We start from the raw sequence: 19,602 nt of genomic DNA, 5'->3' as shown, positions 1-19,602 counted from the left end.
CACTGACTAGTCAGATCCTTGATAACCAATGCCTTTGGGCAAATAAAAACCTCCTCAGTGCAGCCCTCAGGCAGCTCTGCACTTCCCTGAATTAGTTAAGTGCTAATACTATTTCTTTATTTCTCTATTTAGCTTCACACCAGAATGCCATATCCTTCATGCAAATGATCTCAGCTAAATAGGATGTTTGGGGCCCTGGCTGGGTGGCTGGGTTAGTTGGAGCTTCATCCTGTGCACAAAAAGGTTGAGGGTTAGATTCCAGGTCAAGGCACTTACCTGGCTTTTGGGTTCCAACCCATCAGGGCAAATATGAGAAGCAACCAATCTATGCTCCTTCCTTCCTTCCTTCCTTCCTTCCTTCCTTCCTTCCTTCCTTCCTTCCTTCCTTCCTTCCTTCCTCCCTCTCTTCTCTTCTCTTCTCTTCTCTTCTCTTCTCTTCTCTTCTCTTCTCTTCTCTTCTCTTCTCTTCTCTTCTCTTCTCTTCTCTTCTCTTCTCTTCTTTCTCCTCTCCTCTCCTCTCCTCTCCTCTCCTCTCCTCTCTCTCCCTCTCTCTCTCTCTCTCTCTTTCCCCCTCCACCCCTCTTCCTTCCTCTGTCTAAAAAAAAACCACAAAACATATTCTTGGGTGAAGATTAAAAACAAATAAATAAAAAGAAATAGGATGTATGGGGAAGATCTTTCTGAGCAAGGAAGAATCTTCCTGATGTTAGAATGGCACCTTCCTCTTTCTGTAATTCCTTGGCATCTTGCTTCTGAATTGTTGCAGATTTCTTTCTTATGAAAAAAATTGCTGCTTTTACTATTTAGATGAGATTATTATTGCTTTGGTGAGACATTATTCCTAATTATTCTGGATTTCATGTTTGAGGTACTTTGATCTAGGCTACATCATGTCTTTGTCAAAGATCTTTCAAGTTTCTGGTTGTAATTGTATATTCAGAGTTTATATATTTTTTCTTGTCATTTGTGTTATCATTTTCAGAAGCAACAATTATCTGCTTTTATTCTTTTAAAATCCTTATAAGCAGGGTGAATTTGGCTTATTATGAAAAAGCAGAATTTCATAAGTATGTTTATTCTTCCCCCCTTTCTAATTGGAAGGGGTCTGATGGGAGGGGGGAAGGAGTTTTGAAAACAATGTTGAAACTCTAAGAACCAAAAGTGAGCCTATGAAGTATGTGGGTAAGAGATTGTGTTCTTTTTCTGGCTGCTGTACATAGTTTCATACTTTTGACGTTGAACAGAAATCTTGCTGAGTGAACTGGAAGAGACAGAGAGGCTTCTTACCCTAGTTGCAAATTGGCTGACCATAAAACTTCAGATTTTTTTCTGTGGTTTTAACAACTTTTTCCTCCCAGTCTAACAAATTTATGAGTAGAATAAGTGAAAAAGATGCTTTGAAATACAGCTATGTTTAGCACCTTGCTGATCTAAAAACCTTCCTGGGTTAGGGGGAATGATAAGTTATTTAAGGGAGACCTACTGAATTCTTACCTATACTCAGCATATCCTTTGATATAGTTAGCAGTAATTTTCTACTTGGTGAAGAGGATTTTGTTCCTTTAATTACACTTTGATTTAATTTATTTATTTTCTTTTTAGGTTAGTGATATTACTCAGAAAGAATCCTATAACTATAAAATGAACTCAGACAATTTAGCATTTTCTTGATTTGTATCTTTTAATGACCTGGTTATTTGGGGGAGTATTACTCTTCTTTTTCTAGATTTTTATTTGTCAATTACATTGTGATTTTCATGTAACTTTTATAAGGGTTTTATTACCGCTGCTTACATAACTCACATATTTTTCACATTGTCACTATGACAACCATAAATGTTGGGGTAGTACATCTACCTCCAATAGAATGTAAACCTCAGATTGGACCACTAGGTTGATGATATCATAATATTTCCACGTTATTAAAGCCCTTAATATCTTAGCCCTCAATCACATTTTGGGAATTTATTCTAATGTATTAAACATGACTAATATTGATTTGCCATTGAGGGCTTCCCAGTTTACAGAATCATTTAAAAAAATATATTTTTATTGATTTCAGAGAAGAAGGGAGAGGGAGAGAGAGATAGAAACATCAATGATGAGAGAGAATCATCACCTGCTGCCTCCCCGCCCCTCGCCCCTCCCCGCCCCTGGGGATCAAGCCTGCAGCTGGAGCATATGCCCTTGACCGGAATCGAACCTGGGACCCTTCAGTCCATAGGCCAATGCTCTATCCACAAAGCCAAACCGGCAAGGGCCCAGTTTACAGAATCTTCTGATTTGATCTCCAGATAGCTTTTGGAGATTATTTACCTGACCAGATTTAGTGCTCTGCACTTGTAGGACTGTTTCAGGCAGGGTGTAGAGGGCCTCTGGAGTCCAACCCAAGGTCTCTAATCACCCGTTGGCAGGATTAGCACATTGACTAGTTTTCTTCCTCTTTCCCTGTCTTTATACCAGCAGGATTGAAGGTGTGTTTCAGTATCCTTGGGGTCCTAAGATGTTTTGCTTGCTTTTATTTTGTGTGTGTGTGTGTGTGCGTGTGTGTACATGTGTTTGTTTTTAATGCAGATTTTATATTTTCCCCCTAATTTTTATTTTTACAGTGAATGCATTCAAGTAGCATTTAAAAATTTTGCTGGAAAGTGGAAACATGAGACTGAAGATATCACTTTTAAAAGAACCAAAGCATATCCTTTTAACACTTGCAGACCTTACTGTGATCATCTTACTAGAGTATTGTTAAGTTTTGTTCTATTTTGTATTCTACTTGGATAATGGGTGTTTTGTGTGTTTTTTTTCATTCCTTTAATGGCAGTTTAACTAAATTGTTTTTGAAATATTTGAGGTCATGTGTTGCAGGTAATTCTCCAAAGCAAACTATTTGCTCTAAATCTTACTTTCAAATTCTTATTGACATTTTTCTTACTTTACTTAAGTACTGTACTTAAGTACATAAAAAATAATTTTTGTTTAGTCTAGTAGGATCTTAAAGAGAAGCTTTTTTTAAACAGTTTCTTTGCTAGTGTGATGTAGTAAGTTTTTAAATGAATTTCGCTTTATTTCTTTATACTCTCTTCATGATAAAGTGGAGAACAAGCTGAAGAAATTTGAGCAGTTAGAGCTTTATTATTTCACTAGAGGCCCGGTGCACGAATTCCTACACGGGTGGGGTTCCTCGGCCTGGCCGGCGATAGGGGCTAATTGGTCCATCTCACCCAGTCCCAATCGGGGCCAATCGGGGCTAGCTGGCTGGGGATCGCGGGAAGTTGGCCAGCCATGGGAGGTTGGCTGTGGGAGTGCACTGATCACCAGGGGGCAGCTCCTGCATTGAGCGTCTGCCCCCTGGTGGTCAGTGAGCATCATAGTGACCAGTCGTAATGGTCGCTTAGGCTTTTATACATATAGATGTAAGAAGATGGAAATTATAAATATTTTCTCCAACATATGACCTTATATTTTGTCAACAAGAATTTCTGACTATGTATCAGGAAGATGTGATAGGCCCCTCCACCTTCATTTTTATATATACCAGTGCTTCTAAAAGTATTATCTGCAGACTTTATTACAGGTCTGTAAAGGGATAAGTACAGAAATTGAAAGTAAGAGGTAAACAATTTTTGTAGCAATTTGACATTGGGAAACCATCCAAATATAAGATCATTTTTCTAGTAATTTATTTTATTTTATCTAACAAAATGTTGATCTGCAACAAATTTGAAATCAAGAAAAATATGTTCCTTCATCAGAGATAGAAAAGCACTGAATTAGACATTTGATTAAATCTTTTGAATTTATATTACCTTGTCTGCTTGTTTTACCTTTTGAGTGAAGGTATAATTTCTCTTATTTGTACTTAAATAATTTTTACTATTTTTTCAAAGTGTGCTCTCAGGTGTTCATGCCATATATAATTATACCATATGCAAGATTCATGCCATTTACAAGATTTCGACTATGTCCATTATCTGTTTTTGCCTTTCTTTTCAAGCTGAATAATAGTCTAATAGCAGTCTTTTTAGACTTTCTTAATCTGACATTCTTCTCATTTCTCTCATAATTTTAGTTGATCTATTAGTTTGAAGATATGTCATGCACATCTGATGTTTATTTACAGCAATTTACAAAGGATAAGCTTAATGTGTGTGTGTATGTGCTTTCTCCCTTTCTAAGTTTTACCTAACATTCTACCTTTCTAAAGGTCTTTACCTAACACCATTTAGGCTATAGAAATTATATAGGAATAATTTTTTCAGTAATGGTCTAGTGATGATATCCTTTTGTTTAGATTATATTTTGAGTATTCCAGTGCCATTTTATTACCTATTTATCTTAGGACTTTGATAACCTTTCTATAATTTATTTTTGCCTTTTTGGTTATTTGCTTAATCTGTCATATTTTGAAATAGTATGAAAAAATCTTAGAACATCCCATAGTAATTATGGCACATTGTCTCTTTTTCCTTGAAGTTTATTGAATGTTCAGAAAAGCCAATAAAAAGCACTGATGAGAAGAGAAGGAAGTAAAAGGATTATACAATAACAACAAGAGAACAAACAACTCACCTAGGAATGATCTGGTAATGTAGAAATCCAGATGTAAATAAGAGAAAGCATCCCTGGTAAACAACAAACTGAAATGCCTTCTCTAAATATATGCTTCACCTAGGCCCTAGAACAGCCAGTGGGCAAACTACGGCCCGCGGGCCGGATGCGGCCCGTTTGAAATGAATAAAACTAAAAAAAAAAAAGACCGTACCCTTTTATGTAATGATGTTTACTTTGAATTTATATTAGTTCACACAAACACTCCATCCATGCTTTTGTTCCGGCCCTCCGGTCCAGTTTAAGAACCCATTGTGGCCCTCGAGTCAAAAAGTTTGCCCACCCCTGCCCTAGAACCTAGGGTAAGCAGCCCATTCTGATGGAGAAGTGAGGGCTACTGAGCACCTCAAATTATAGAAATCCTCCTGATAAATCAGAGATAAAAAATGGGTTAAAGTAAGAATTTTAGGGTTCATGTCTCATCCAGCACTATTCTCTTTATAGGCACATTAAATTGTAATTGAACTATTCCCTGAATTTAATGTCAAAAAGTTTGGTAAGATTTTTGTTTCAGCTGTTAAGCTATATGTTTTTTCCTAAGTAGATTGTTATTATAATGTGTAATTTAAGCAGATATTTTACTGTTAGGTTTCAATCTTCTTTTAACACTTGATTTTTAAAAACTCATCAAAATAATACATGCTTATTCTAACTTAAATGATACAGACATATGTAAATAAAAAAGACATACTTCCCCCCTTATTCCCCAGTAATTGAGTGTATTATATCCTTTCATACCCTTTGAGCTGTTAGATGCTTTGTATCTTTTAGTCTTGTTATGGAATATTTTATAACTCAATTTAAAATTTTTCATTTTGTCAATTCTTTTTCTCTCTCTTTTTAAATTTTATTGATTTTTTTTACAGAAAGGAAGGGAGAGGGACAGAGAGTCAGAAACATTGATGAGAAACATTGATCAGCCGCCTCCTGCACACCCCCTACTGGGGATGTGCCGGAAACGAAGGTACATGCCCTTGACCGGAATCGAACCTGGGACCTTTCAGTCCGCAGGCCGACCGACGCTCTATCCACTGAGTCAAACCAGTTAGGGCCTTTTTCTCTCTCTTGGCATCTGGATTTTTTATCTTGCTTTTTCATTTTTACAACTGTTTTGGCTAGATGTTTATTTTTCTTTAAATAGAAAATATATGAAAGTCATAAAATGAAAACACATTTAGAAGTTTGAAATGTTTGATCCTATTTTATACTTATCTTATAATCTGCATCTGAAAATTATTTAAAATGTAAGACTTTTGTGTGTTGTCTCCTTAACATGGTGACACATCAAGAATTAGTAAGCTGTGTGGGCTGGACTAATGCAGAAGAACTGTATTCATGCAGTGATGATCACCAAATAGTGAGGTGGAACTTGTTAACCAGTGAAACAAGTCAAATAGTAAAGCTTCCTGATGACATTTACCCAATAGATCTTCACTGGTTTCCAAAAAGTTTAGGCACCAGGAAACAAACTCAAGCAGAAAGCTTTGTCCTCACAAGTTCTGATGGTAAGTTGTTAATGTTATATGCTCATCTTGGTATTTAGGAGACATAATAGGGTAATATGACTTATGCTTTGAGTTGTTTTACAAAACTGATGTTTTTGGATCCGCATGCCTTCATCCACACATTTTGTCCATTTTCTATGTAGTCATTTGGTTTATGTTTAAACTATAAAACTGTTGTGATGGAAAAAAGTGAATTCAACTGGTGTGTGGTGGGATTGAATCGGAAAGTTTAACTTTACTTTTTCTGTGCTCTCTTACTAGTTGTTAAGCTATTACCAATTTTGGTTTCTAATTTCTTCAAATTTAACTTTATGACATAACCATACTAAAAATATGGGCACATTTAGTAAGCTATCTTTATTTTCTAGTACATGTTAATTTCTTATAGAGTTGGAGATGTATTAAATTTGACCATAGCTTTATTATTGGTGAGTAAAAAGCATGATTTACTACTTTTTTAAGGGAATGTTTTAATTAGAAATAATTTGAATTGTTTTTGACTGTATGACACTTGACCTACTCTGTCAGTTAAGAGTACATTCATCAGAAGTAACAGAAACTTACTTAGTTAACACTTATGCACAGTTGGAGTTTTTTGGTTCACTTAGCTCTAGGGGTAGATCTTTAAGCACAGCTGCATCGGGCCCTGTTCTCACCAGCTCTTGGATAGGCTTTCCCTACAAGGTGAGCATGATGGCAGTCCACAGCCCAAGTCTCATCCTCCTAGGAAAAATATTAGCAGAGGGAGTGCTTCTTCCTCAATATCTCATACAGGCAAGTAGCAGAGAGGGTTCTGGGAGATCATGGATCAGTCACCCATCACTGTGTGAATCACTTTAGTTAAGGGAATGTGACACTGAGTGAGCACAGCAGGCCTTAGGCCATTGTGGAAAGGCAAACAAAGAAAAGAGGGCTTTTGTAGCCAGAACAAGGAAGGGATGTTATGGCAGACAAGCACATCAGATGCCACAACTTTTACAGACAGAACTTCTGGTAACTTTTTTTCATTAAATGAGATATTGTGTAAAAGTACTTATAGTGCCTGGTGCTTAGAAAATTGATTCAGAGCCACAGCTAGAATTTAGCTAATCTCAGTTGATAAAATGAAGCATTGACTTTAAAAAGAAATACCTTTTAATTTTGATTTAATTTCACTTTCACAGAAAAGTTGCAAGAATTGTACAAGTAACTCTTGCATATCCTTTATCTAAATTCACTAATTGTTAACATTTTGTTCCATATTCTTTCTCATTGGTTTTCTCCTCTCTCTCCCTGTCCCCAACCACATACACTTTTTTCCTAAAACATTTGAGAATAATTTACAGACATGCCCTGTAACCATAAATACTTCAATGTATTTCCTAAGAGTAAGGATTTTCTGTTACATAACCACAATACATTGATCAAAATCAGAACATTTAACATTAATGCAATACTATTATCTAACCTGCAGTTCATATTAAATTTTTAATAATCGTCCTAATAATGTATTTTATAGAAATTTTTTTCTGGTACTAAATAACACATCGCTTTTATTACACCTCTCTGGTCTCCTTTAATCTGGAGCAACTCCTCAGTCTTTCTTTCCTAATCTTGACAGTTTTGAAGAATACAAGTCTGTTATTTTTATAGAAAATCCCTCAATTTGTGTTTGTTGGCTGTTTCCTCATGGTTAGATTTAGTTTACATGTTTTTAGCGTCAATAAGCAGTGGTTCTCAACCTTCTGGCCCTTTAAATACAGTTCCTCATGTTGTGACCCCCAACCATAAAATTATTTTTGTTGCTACTTCATAACTGTAATTTTGCTACTGTTATGAATCGTAATGTAAATATCTGATATGCAGGATGGTCTTAGGCGACCCCTGTGAAAGGATCGTTCGACCCCCAAAGGGGTTGCGACCCACAGGTTGAGAACCGCTGACTTAGGGCATCAGATTGGGAGATTCGTGATGCTGGTTTAACCCATTATTAGTGATGTTAACGTTCATTTTTTCAAAAGGTGTGTTCACTAAATTAATCTACTATGAAGTTACTACTTTTCTCTTTTAATAAATAATTTGTGAAAGAATATATTCAGACTATGTAAAAATATTCTCTTCCTTCTCAAACTTCCTCCCACTATCTTAGCATCTATTGATGATTCTTGGCTGAATCATTTATTACTAAGACTAGAGGCCTGGTGCATGAAAACGCGCGTACTCGGGGATGGGGTCCCTCAGCCTGGCCTGCGCCCTCTTGCAGTCTGGGACTGTGGAGAGCGGCTACAGTGTTTGGACAGGTTCAAGCCTTGGACTAATGAGAGGGCACAGTCCTCTCATTGCCACGTGCAAGTCCCAGCTTGTAGGGCAGGGCCCTCCCAGCACAATTATAGCCAACAGCTGGAGTTGTAAGCTTGAACCTATGGTCTGAACACGTTGACCCACATGTCTGAGTAATATGGGCTTGATAGAGTTCAGGTGCATGTAACTGAGTAGCATTGAAACCCACAAGAATGTTGTAAACATCTTGACCATGCCCTTACTTTGCCTTGTGGAATCTGGCTATAAAATAAAGACATGGCTTGTAGTCTGTGGCACTGTCTCTCCATCCAGGAGCAGCATCCCACCCAGACCCAGATTTTATTCTGTTGTCTGTCTTTTCTCCATCCTTCACCGCCCCCTCTCAGGGTCACTGAACCAGGCTGAGCTGGCGTGGCACATAAAGCGGCACCCTGGGGCTAGTATGCCATGGCCGTGCCGGCTCACCACATGGGACCCCTCGGGTGATGTCCAACTGATGGCTTAGGCCCACTCCCCGGGGGATTGGGCCTAGGTTGGCAGTCAGACATCCCTCTGGCAGCCCTGGGGACCTCAGGGGATGTCCACTTGCCAGCTTAGGCCTGCTCCCCGGGGATCAGGCCTAAGCTGGCAGTCAGACATCCCTCTGACAGCCTGGGAGCTCTCAGAGGATACGGCTTAGGCCCGCTCCCCAGGGGGGCGGGCCTAAGCCGTTCGTTGGACATCCTTATTGCTGCCACGGAGGCGGGAGAGGCTCCCGCCGCCACCGCTGCGCTGGCCAGCCATGAGCCGGCTTCTGGCTGAGTAGTGCTCCCCCCATGGAAGCACACTGACCACCAGGAGGCAGCTCTGTGTTGAATATCTGCCCCCTGGGGGTAAGTGCGTGTCCATAATGACTGGTTGTTCCTGGTCATTCTGCCGTTAGGGTCAATTTGCATATTACCCTTTTATTATATAGGATGGTTGCCAAATGGTAATTTTTTAAAACTTCATAATTCCTTCTGTATTGATCAGTTGGTACTCTACTGCAAGGAAGAGCCTCCCATATCCTGCCATTTATTTATTTGTTTGCTATGTCAGTTAGATTCATAGATTTTTATTTTATTTCTTGAGTAGCCTGTTACCATTATTTTTATTGATTGATTGATTTTAGAGGTGGGAGGGAGAAAAAGGGAGAGAGAAACATCAATGTAAGAGAGATACATCAATTAGTTGTCTCCCATATGAACCCAACCAGGGATTGAACCAGCAACCTTCCCATTCACAGACGATGCTCCAACCCAATGAGCCACACCAGCCAGGGCCTGTTACCATTATTTTTAAATTTTGATGTTAAAATTGTCTCACATTTGGCCAGCAGGAGCCCCATTAAACCAGTTCAGATAATCTTTGTTTTTCTTTTTTTTTGGGGTGGGGGTGGGGGTGGGGATATGTGTCTTCATCAGTTTTCTGGTACTACTTTGCTGGCACAAGATATTCTAGGCTCACCTTGTACTTTCCCAGTCTCAGCCCCCAAATCATCTGTTTCTCCTGTTCTTTATTTGGTGCTTAATGGTATTTCAAAACTAAGATAAGAGTGCTAGATGTGCTCGTTTCAAAGTGGTGTGTGTACTTCAAGGCCCTTTCAGAGAACTGAGCTAAAATTTAGGAATATAAATGTATATTAAAAAAACACATATCTACAGCTATTTCTTTCTCCCTTTCTCTTTCCCTCTTTCCCTCCCTCCCTTCCTTTCATTTTTTTTCTTTCTATACAAAAAACCATGAGTTAATTCTGATACCATCAGCTCCAATTCAACACCATGGGGTTAATCCTAGTATCTTTTTCTCCATACTTGAAAACAGTGAGAAAGACTGACTTTCATTATTCTTAATATATTTACTCATTTACTCAATTCTATAATACACAGTAGGTTGTTTCAGAGTTACTAACCCATAATACTGCAAAAAAATTTAATTAGAATTCAAGTGTTTACTGTTATCGTTACACTGAGGCTATAGAGTCAAAGTCCTGTGTTCAAAAATTACTTGCATTTCCCCCCTGCTTAAGTGTTGTGATGTTACTCATTTATAGATAAGTATATTTATTTCCCTTTGTTTTCCATGTAAGCCCCTCCCCCCATTCTTGTTGATTTGATTATCTTTGAATATGTTAAACGTTAACATGGATGGTTCCATGAAATGAAAACTGTATTAAAAAATATACTTACTCAGAGCATTGTTACTACCCTGACCCACCCAATCCCATACACCTTGTTCCTATTTACTCCTTCTAGGTAACCAACCTCGTTGGTTCTGGTTTATCCTTCCTGTGTTTCTCTTGGCAAAAATAAACAGATGCATGTATATTTCCTCATTTCACCTTTTTTTTTATACAACAGGTGGCATATCACGTATTTTCTTTGCATTTTCCTTTTTAAACTCAACAGTATATGAGGATTGACTTATCTGGTGACTATGAATACTAAATCTAATTAGTCTTGATGGTTTCTGTTGTCTGAGTGTTTTTCTGAATTATTAAGCTTACTTAATTATACTTAACTAAAAAATAATTGCTTGGGTCTTTATTTCACATTGGCTTTAGATAAAACACTTTCTGATAGGGAAAAGAAGTTTAAAGTAAAACAAATGTAATTTAAAAGAGAAATTTACACGATTAAATAAGGAAAACTACATTATGACTAAAAAAAAAATAGAATGTATCATTTTATTTTGGGGTTTACTGTATAAATAAAACCCCAAATAAGATAACATGCCACACACTAAATGTTGGAAGAAGAGAAAAACCAAAGCAGCGTAGTTGAGTGTTTTCTCCAAAGTGAAGGATGAGGACTATCTGGGATCTTGAGAAAGAGGGAAAGTGACGGTAGATCAAAGAAAAGAAGTGGAAGGGTAGACAGAAAGCAGCATCCAGAAATGAAAAAGAAATGTTCAAAAACAGAAGAAAGTGGATGCCATCAGGAGGTGGTCAAGGAGTTTCCTGCCAGATAAAGATCTGAGGTCATTTTATATTCGGTGCTGTACTCTTTGTTAGCCCAGTTCTTTAAAAAATTTAACCTATTATTCTGGTTAAAAGAAAAAACCATATAACATGAGATCTGCCCTCTTAACAAATTGTTAATTGTACTGTGCAGTATAGTTAATTATAAGCACAATGTTGTAGAGCAGATCTCTAGGGCTTTTTCATTTTGTGTGATGTTAGTCATACTTAAACATTTTTTTCTTCTTCAAGATTTAATTCATTGTTCAAGAGATTTTCTTTTCTAGTTGCCACCATCTTTCTCCTCTTAATTTTTCTCCCTCAACCCTGGCAGAAAAGATTACAGTTTTTGAGTTTGTTCATCACTCTCCCAGGGTTTCCTTTGTCCAACCCCCTCTCTGTTCTGTGGTGGTGGTAGTGGTAAAACGTTCAAAACACATCCCTGGGTTTGAGGGGCAGCTCCTGCACATAAAGCAGACTTTTGCCAAGTATTTTGTCTTACCAATAATTCTCTCTTCAATATTTTTATCTCTTTTTGAACATTTTGTGTAGTAGTATCCCACTTTTTAGAGGAGATATTTCTTTAACAATGTGTTAAAAGATTTACATTTGAAAAATAATTGAATTATTTAAAATGCATTGGGGAGCTGCTATGTAAGGGAATTCTGATATAAAACCTTTTGTAAAGGCAGTAAACACTCCTTAAATTATATTTAGTAAAAGTTGATATTTTCATACATTCTATTAGATATCTTCAAATAATCACTATATTCTCTTATTAGTTAATATGTTCATTTTAAAATCCCACTTTAAAAAGAATTGTGTGTTCATTTCTTTTTATCAGAAGTTAGCAGTTACTGATCTCTTTGTGGCTTTTGCAGACATCTGCCAAAACATTTCTGCTATTAAGCAGTCTGCAAAAGTGCTCATGTGCCCTTTTTTTCTAGCACCCTATTCCAAGCCTTCTCATGTTTCCGTGGGCATTTCTTAGGGCATTTCTAACTTTAAAAAATGTGTTCCTTATAACTAATCTACCACTTCTGTTCTTTTTCTTTTTTATAACATTTTCCTCTTTTTAGCTTATCTTTAATAACAAGTGATTAATTTTATACTCAGGATTTAAATCTTCATTTTTATCGAAAGTTTTCATTGTTTGTTTACTAAAACAATAAATGAGTCATATTGATTATATTCTCTTCCCAACCTCACCCCTAGCAAATAATTGGAAATAAATTAATTGATCTCTAGTTTGCTTTTGCACTTTTACAAAGTTATAGAACACCTGGAGAGAAAAAAGAACTGAAAATGTTAAATGAATAATTATCAGTTTTTAAATTTGATGTATGTAATTTTATATTTATGCTTTACTCTGGGTGTGTTATTCAAGCAATTTGTAATAATCAGCCAATGTACAAAGGCCAATGATTTATTAATTGCTAAATCTATGCCAAGAGCTGACCTTAGTTGTCCCAGTGTATGGCTTCTGTGAGGTCATAGGAAGCCAGAATAATTTTATCACTTGTTAGAAAATCAGTATTTGTTATTTTATGACAAGAAATGTCATTGACCAAAATACATACAATTTCTAAAATGTGGAATAGGCTGAAAGATAATTTATGGACTTTTCATTTCTAGTTCAAGTTATTTGGTTAGTCTCTTTGGTGTTGCATTTATTCATTGTATCCAATAATTGTTTAGTATGTGGATGTTTTGTGCTAGGCAGTATGCTAACATTTTGTGAAACAGGCCTGGATAAAGAAAATAATGGCCACAGGATTAGTTTTCCACTTATTAGATGTCATCTTCGTAGTTTCCTCTCTTGAGATTTCCCCTCCTTGTATTTTCTCTGTAATTTTAAGTTAGTCTGATAAAGAGAATAATAGCACAGTTGGATTCAAAGTAATTGTTACATTGAAAAATGACCCAGAGGTAATTATAAAATTAAAAGGAAGATATGGGGAAAAGTAGATAGTGCTACTGGTGCTAGTGGGTGGGTGGATAAAGGAAAACGGCAGATTATTGTTGAAGTGCTAGAACGTCATGAATGAGAAAGATAAGAATGTCAAATGGTCCATTTTATTTATTTATTTACTTACTTACATACTTATTTTTATGTATTGGTATGGTTATAGAATTGGTTAAATTTAACAAATGCTGATTATGTAAAAGCATATTGCAAATAAAAATATGATTAAGACATGGCCCCCTGCCATGAAACGAATCACAGCCCAGTGAAAAATGCTGCAACAGAGCTACAAGTAATATACATTGTGTGTAAAAAAGAGGGAAAGACTTTGTTGGTGGGAGTGAGTAGGTGGTCAGTGAAAGAACCACAGGGCGGTAAGTGTTAAATGTTTTAAAGCCATTTGTTTTAGAGTTCTCCAGAGAAATGTTGTAAAGCCATCTTAAGCATCTGACTTAAATATATTTTTAATAAATTTTTAGTATTAGGCCAGATCTTGAAAGCCTTAAGTTAAAAGTGAATTGAAACAAAATAAATCCTCTGAGGCAAATTTGGTTAGGCAGCCACATTATTCTTTTACTGCAAAATAAATAAATAAGTAAGTAAATAAATAAATAATACATATATGTATACAAACAAATATTTATATTGATTGGAAGAAAGCTAATTTCACTATACTTAATTAATGTATTACAATCTGTGTATCACTAGATTTTATTATCATTCAAACCTCACTGATCTATTCTCGGATTCCTGTAGTTCTTACTCTTGGCACAGTTAATTTGTCCCCTTGACATTGCTTATATACTTTGTCAATGTACTGTAAAGTTGTAGTTTTTTAGCTTTTTTCCTATATATAGGATGGGGCAAAAGTAGGTTTACAGTTGTGAGTATGTGAAACAGAGTTTATTCTTGTATTATTATTTATTAACTAGCGGCCTGGTGCATGAAATTCATGCGGGGATGGGGGTAGGTTTACAGTTGTGAGTATGTGACCTATCCAATCCAGGACCCTTCGGGGGATGTCCGTCTGCCTCTCAGAATCCAGGACCGCTGGCTCCTAACCGCTCACCTGCCTGCCTGCCTGCCTGATCGCCCCTAACCCCGCTGCCTGCCTGCCTGATCGCCCCTAACCACCTCTGCCTGCCTGATCACCCCTAACCACCTCTGCCTGCCTGCCTGATCACCCTAACTGCTCCCCTACTGGCCTGATCACCCCTAACTGCTCCCCTGCTGGCCTGATTGCCCTTAACCGCTTCTGCCTCGCCTCGCACCCGGGATCCAGGATTCCCTCCTCCGGCCAGTCGCAGGTACAGGGAACCCGGCTTCCCTCCCTCTGACCGGCTGCAGGCACCCAGGACCCGGGCCAGCTTTGTCTGGTCCGGCCGCAGCCGCAGGGGACTGTGGGCGGGCGGCTTTCATGGGGCTTGCAGATTGTCCCTCTCCCGGGCCGCAGGCACAGCCACTGGTGCCCAGGACCACAGGGCGGGCAGCTTGTCCCTCTCCTGGGCCACAGTTGCAGGCGCTGGCTCCTGGGACCACGGTGCTGGCGGGTTGTCCCACTCCTGGGCTACAGGTGCAGCCGCAGGCGCTGGTGCCTGGGACTGCGGGGCGTGCAGCTTGTCCCTTTCCCGGCTGCAGCCCCAGCCGCTGGTGCCCAGAACCACAGGGACCATCGGGTGTGCGGATTGTCCCTCTCCCGGGCTACAGGCGCAGGTGCAGCCTCTGGCGCCCGGGACTGCGGGGTGGGTGGCTTGTCTCTCTTCCAGGCCCCAGCCTGGCTGGTCCACATTCCTCTCTCATGAGCTCATTTGTGCCTGGCTGGTCCCCATTCCTCTCTCCCCAGTGTTGAGTGCCTGAGCCGTCTCGGCGTGGCGGCATGAGGTTGTGACAACCATTTGCATATTAGCTCTTTATTATATAGAACTAGAGGCCTGATGCATGAATTTGTGCATGGGTGGCGTCCCTTGGCTTGGCCAGCAATCGGGCCAATCAGGGCCAATCAGGGTCATTCTACTCAGTCCAGATAGGGGCCTATGGGGTCTGGCCAGCCGGGGAGGGCTCCAGGGTGTGTCCAACCTGTCTTGCCCAGTCTCAATCAGCGATCAGCCAGACCCCAGCAGCAAGCTAACCTACCAGTCGGAGCATCTGACCCCTGGTGGTTAGTGTGGGTCATAGCGACTGGTCAAGCAGTCGACTGAATGGTTGACCGATAGGTCAGACACTTAGCATATTAGGCTTTTGTATTATTTATTAATTATTGTATTATTTTCCATATGAACAACTGTAAACCTACTTTGTCCTACCCTGTATGTGTGAACTTTTTGAGGTCAGCAACCAAGTAGACTGCTTTTTGTTTGGTCTACCTGGTGCCTGGCACAGTGTAAAATCATATAAGGCAAGTATTTTAAAATTTGGGATTAGCAACTGTTAAATTAATTAAATAAGGAGGCAATTAGACTGAGGTGACTGATATCATTGGCCCATGTACACAAACCAAAATCTAAGCCTGTAAATACCTCAAGTGTACATAATTGAAACCTAAGAACCACTAATCACAAACAGCCAACTAGGCTTTAAACTATTCTATATAATAAAGAGTTAATATGCTAATTAGACCGAACAGCTGAATGACCTTCCAGACGACATTCCAGACAACCTTCCGGACAAGGCCAAGGCTGTGAGGGCCTGCCGAGGCTGCAAGGGGTTGTGAGGTGCTGCAAGGGCCGGCCAAGGCTGCGAGGGCCGGCTGAGGCAGCCGGGGCTGCAAGGGCCAAGCCCCTTGTATGAATTTCGTGCATTGGGCCTCTAGTAGTTAGTAATTTCCTTACTTTGCTTCTGCCTTTTCTCTATAAAAGCCTCTCTCTGAGCTGCTGTCAGTGGAGTGCTAACCACTTCTGGTTTGGCACTGTCTGATTGGAATAGATTTTTGCTTAAGTAAACTCTTAAAGTTTTAAAATATGCCTCAGTTTATCTTTTAAAATCATTTCACTGTCTTGGTTCCTCTCCTCTATTCCTTTTTCTCCTTTTCTATAACCTGTGGGGAAAAAAAAAGCAAGACTGCAAAACTGCTTAAATAGAAGGCTTTCTTTCTTTCTTTCTTTCTTTCTTTCTTTCTTTCTTTCTTTCTTTCTTTCTTTCTTTCTTTCTTAAAAATATATTTTATTGATTTTCTACAGAGAGGAAGGGAGAGGGATAGAGAGTCAGAAACATCGATGAGAGAGAAACATCGATCAGCTGCCTCCTGCACACCCTCTACTGGGGATGTTCCCGCAACCAAGGTACATGCCCCTGACCGAAATCGAACCTGGGATCCTTGAGTCTGCAGGCCGACGCTCTATCCACTGAGCCAAACCGGTCAGGGCAATAGAAGGCTTTCTTAACATTTCTTTTGGTCCCCTTTGGCCATATCCCAGTAGAGTTTTATCATCCCTCTGAATTACTTTAGCGTCATATTTGTAACTTCGTTTGTTGCTGTCTTCCAATAGATTTGTGTTTCTCGAGAGTAAGAATAATTATATTATTTGCCCTTTTGTCTTCAGTGCCTAGCACTGTGCTCAGTAGTCTAGTAGTAGGTAGTCAACAGATGTTTGTTGATTGAATAAATTATTTTAATGAAATAGACTTTTCAAGTATAATTTCTTTTAGGGAAATTTCATCTGATTTCTAAGTTAGGAAGAGTGGAAAAAAGTGTAGAAGCTCACTGTGGAGCAGTACTGGCAGGAAGATGGAATTATGAAGGAACAGCATTAGTTACAGGTAAGTTGTCTGCAAAAATGGCATTTTAAGTGAATTTTTTAAAGAAAAATTTCCAAAGGAACAGAATATTTTCTTAGCAATAGCCTTTTATTATCTAATACTAAATAATTAGCACAGTATTGATCTAGATTGCTATATAATGTTATAATTCAGGATGTCATATTAATTACTAGTTTTCTAATATGACGGAGAATATTCTGTCAAAAATGCTGTTGGAATGTTCAAGTAGAGAGTAAATAAAAGTTGTAATTCTTTAAAATTTTTAAATTCAAAGTATTCTCATTTAACTGACCTTTATCCTCTTCCATCTCTCTCCCATCTCCTGTCCTATTGCAAGGATTCTTCTCTTCACCTATTAGTTATCTATTATTTCATAACAAATTACTCCAAAGTTAGTGACTTAAGATGATAACCCTGTATTATCCGGGAATAGTTTTACTGGGTGATTCTGTCCTGGACTCAAGAAGTTGGATGGGGCTGCAATCATATGAAAGCTTGATTGGGGCTGAAGGATCGGCTTCTAAGATGGTTTACTCACTTGGCTGTTGGCAAGAGGTCTTAGTTCCTCTCTGACTGATGGCAGAGGCCTTAGTTCCTCACCACCTGGGCCTCTCCGTAGGGCTGCTTGGTGTTCTATCAACATAACAGCTGACTTCTCCCCGAGTGATCCATGAGAGAACAAGATAGAAGTTACAATATGTAAGATGTCCCAAAAAATGTATACACACACTTTGAATAATTATAAAGGCATTGTTATTAAAATACATTTTATTTTCAAAATTGAGCTATCAGTTGTTAAAGTGTGTATTCATTTTTGAGGACACTCTGTATTTTATGACTCTCCTCAGAAGTTATACTCCATCATTTCCACCACATTCTGTTAGGAGCAAGTCACTAACTATAGCCCAAACTGAAGGAGAGAGAAATTAAGCTCCACCTCTTAAAAGGAGGAATAACAAAGAATTTGTGTATATGTTTTAAAATCACCACACATATCCCCTGGGCCTTCTGTAAGACTTCTCTCAGTGAGTTGTCCTTTTTCTTGCTTGTTTTTCAACTTCTCCTTTTCCAGTGGTTTCTTTTTCAGCACGTAAGAATGTTAAGATGTCATCCATCTTGAAAATTGAGAAAAAAGAAGTAAAAATCCTTCTGTTAACCAATAACTCTCTCTAGCTATAACTTCCTCTTTCTTTTTCACTCTTGCAGGCAAACTGTTAAAAAATAGAGCCTACTGCTTCATCCATTCAGTCCCAAACTCACTGGAATTGGGCTGCAACTCTTCTTAATACACTGAAAGCACTTTTCTTAGAATTCTAGAATTGAGATTTCAGTGAAGATGACAGCATTATTTGAATAATATACTCATAAGTCTTCTAATATTAAAGGAAAAATAAAAAGTTTTGTCATGGAAGTTTGTCTACTTTGATAAAGTTGTTTCAAAATAACTTCAATTAAATAATACAGTTACGAAGCACTGTCATTTAATTAGAGTAAATTTTGTCCAAATTTTGTATGTAAATTTAATGTTTTAATTATTTCTTTTAAAAAATATATTTTTTGTTGATATCAGAAGAAGGGAGAAGGGAGAGAGAGATAGAAACATCAATGATGAGAGAGACTCAATTGATTGGCTGCCTCCTGCATGCCCCCTACTGGGGATCGAGCCTGCAACCTGAGCAAGTGCCCTGACTAGGAATCGAACCGTGATCTCCTGGTTTATAGATCGATGCTCAACCACTGAGTCACACTGGCTGGGCTAAATTTATTTCTTATAGCTAAAAATATCAATTATTTTCTCTTTATAGTTGGAGAAGATGGACAAGTAAAAATCTGGTCAAAGACTGGAATGCTAAGATCAACTTTAGCTCAGCAAGGTATGTATTATAATCAATAAAAATGTCAACATTTTCCTTTAGCAGCTGTCTAATATCACTTCTAAGACTGATTTTGGTCAGGTTCAAAACCTGAAATCGCTCATTTCTATTTCCACTTTTTCCTCTTACTTTCCATGTTGCCTGATGGACCATGGTACCTATATTATTCAAGCCAAGAAATATACAAAATACTCAAGGGCTTTTTCTTTGTTAGTGAATCTAGACAATACAGTTATAGGCTAACTAGAGGCCCAGTGCACGAATTCGTGCACCAGTGGGGTCCCTTGGCCCGGTCTGCAGGATCGGGCTGAAACTGGCTCTCCGACATCTTCCGAGGGACCGCAGGAGGGCTCCAGGGCATGTCTGGCCCGTCTCGTTCAGTCCTGATTGGCCAAACCCCAGCAGCAAGCTAACCTATCGGTCAGAGCGTCTGTCTGGTGGTCAGTGCACATCATAGCAACTGGTCAACTGTCTGCCCTATGGTGGTCAGTGCATATCATAGCGAGTGGTTGAGCAGTCTTAGCATAGCATTAGCATATTATGCTTTGAATGGTTGAACAGCCAACTGGTTGACCGGACACTTAGCATATTAGGCTTTTATTATATAGGACTAGAGGCCCGGTGCACAAAAATTTG

General features: G+C 38.6%; 1 protein-coding gene across 1 annotated transcript in view; it reads left to right on the top strand.

The window, feature by feature from the left end:
• Nucleotides 1-19,602, top strand: part of IFT80 (intraflagellar transport 80) — a 106,230-nt gene that overhangs the window by 12,458 nt on the left and 74,170 nt on the right. Inside the window, exons 2-5 of the mRNA XM_005864124.2 lie at nucleotides 2,610-2,693; nucleotides 5,892-6,113; nucleotides 16,982-17,092; nucleotides 18,898-18,966. Of these exons, the coding sequence (XP_005864186.1) occupies nucleotides 2,657-2,693; nucleotides 5,892-6,113; nucleotides 16,982-17,092; nucleotides 18,898-18,966 (439 nt within the window). The 5' untranslated portion in view covers nucleotides 2,610-2,656. The remainder of the gene's footprint in view (nucleotides 1-2,609; nucleotides 2,694-5,891; nucleotides 6,114-16,981; nucleotides 17,093-18,897; nucleotides 18,967-19,602) is intronic.

Source organism: Myotis brandtii, unplaced genomic scaffold (genome assembly GCF_000412655.1).
Source record: "Myotis brandtii unplaced genomic scaffold, ASM41265v1 scaffold186, whole genome shotgun sequence".
Taxonomy (NCBI): domain Eukaryota; kingdom Metazoa; phylum Chordata; class Mammalia; order Chiroptera; family Vespertilionidae; genus Myotis; species Myotis brandtii.
The sequence above is the reverse complement of the archived record's forward strand: the minus strand, read 5'-3'. Positions and strand labels throughout refer to the sequence as shown.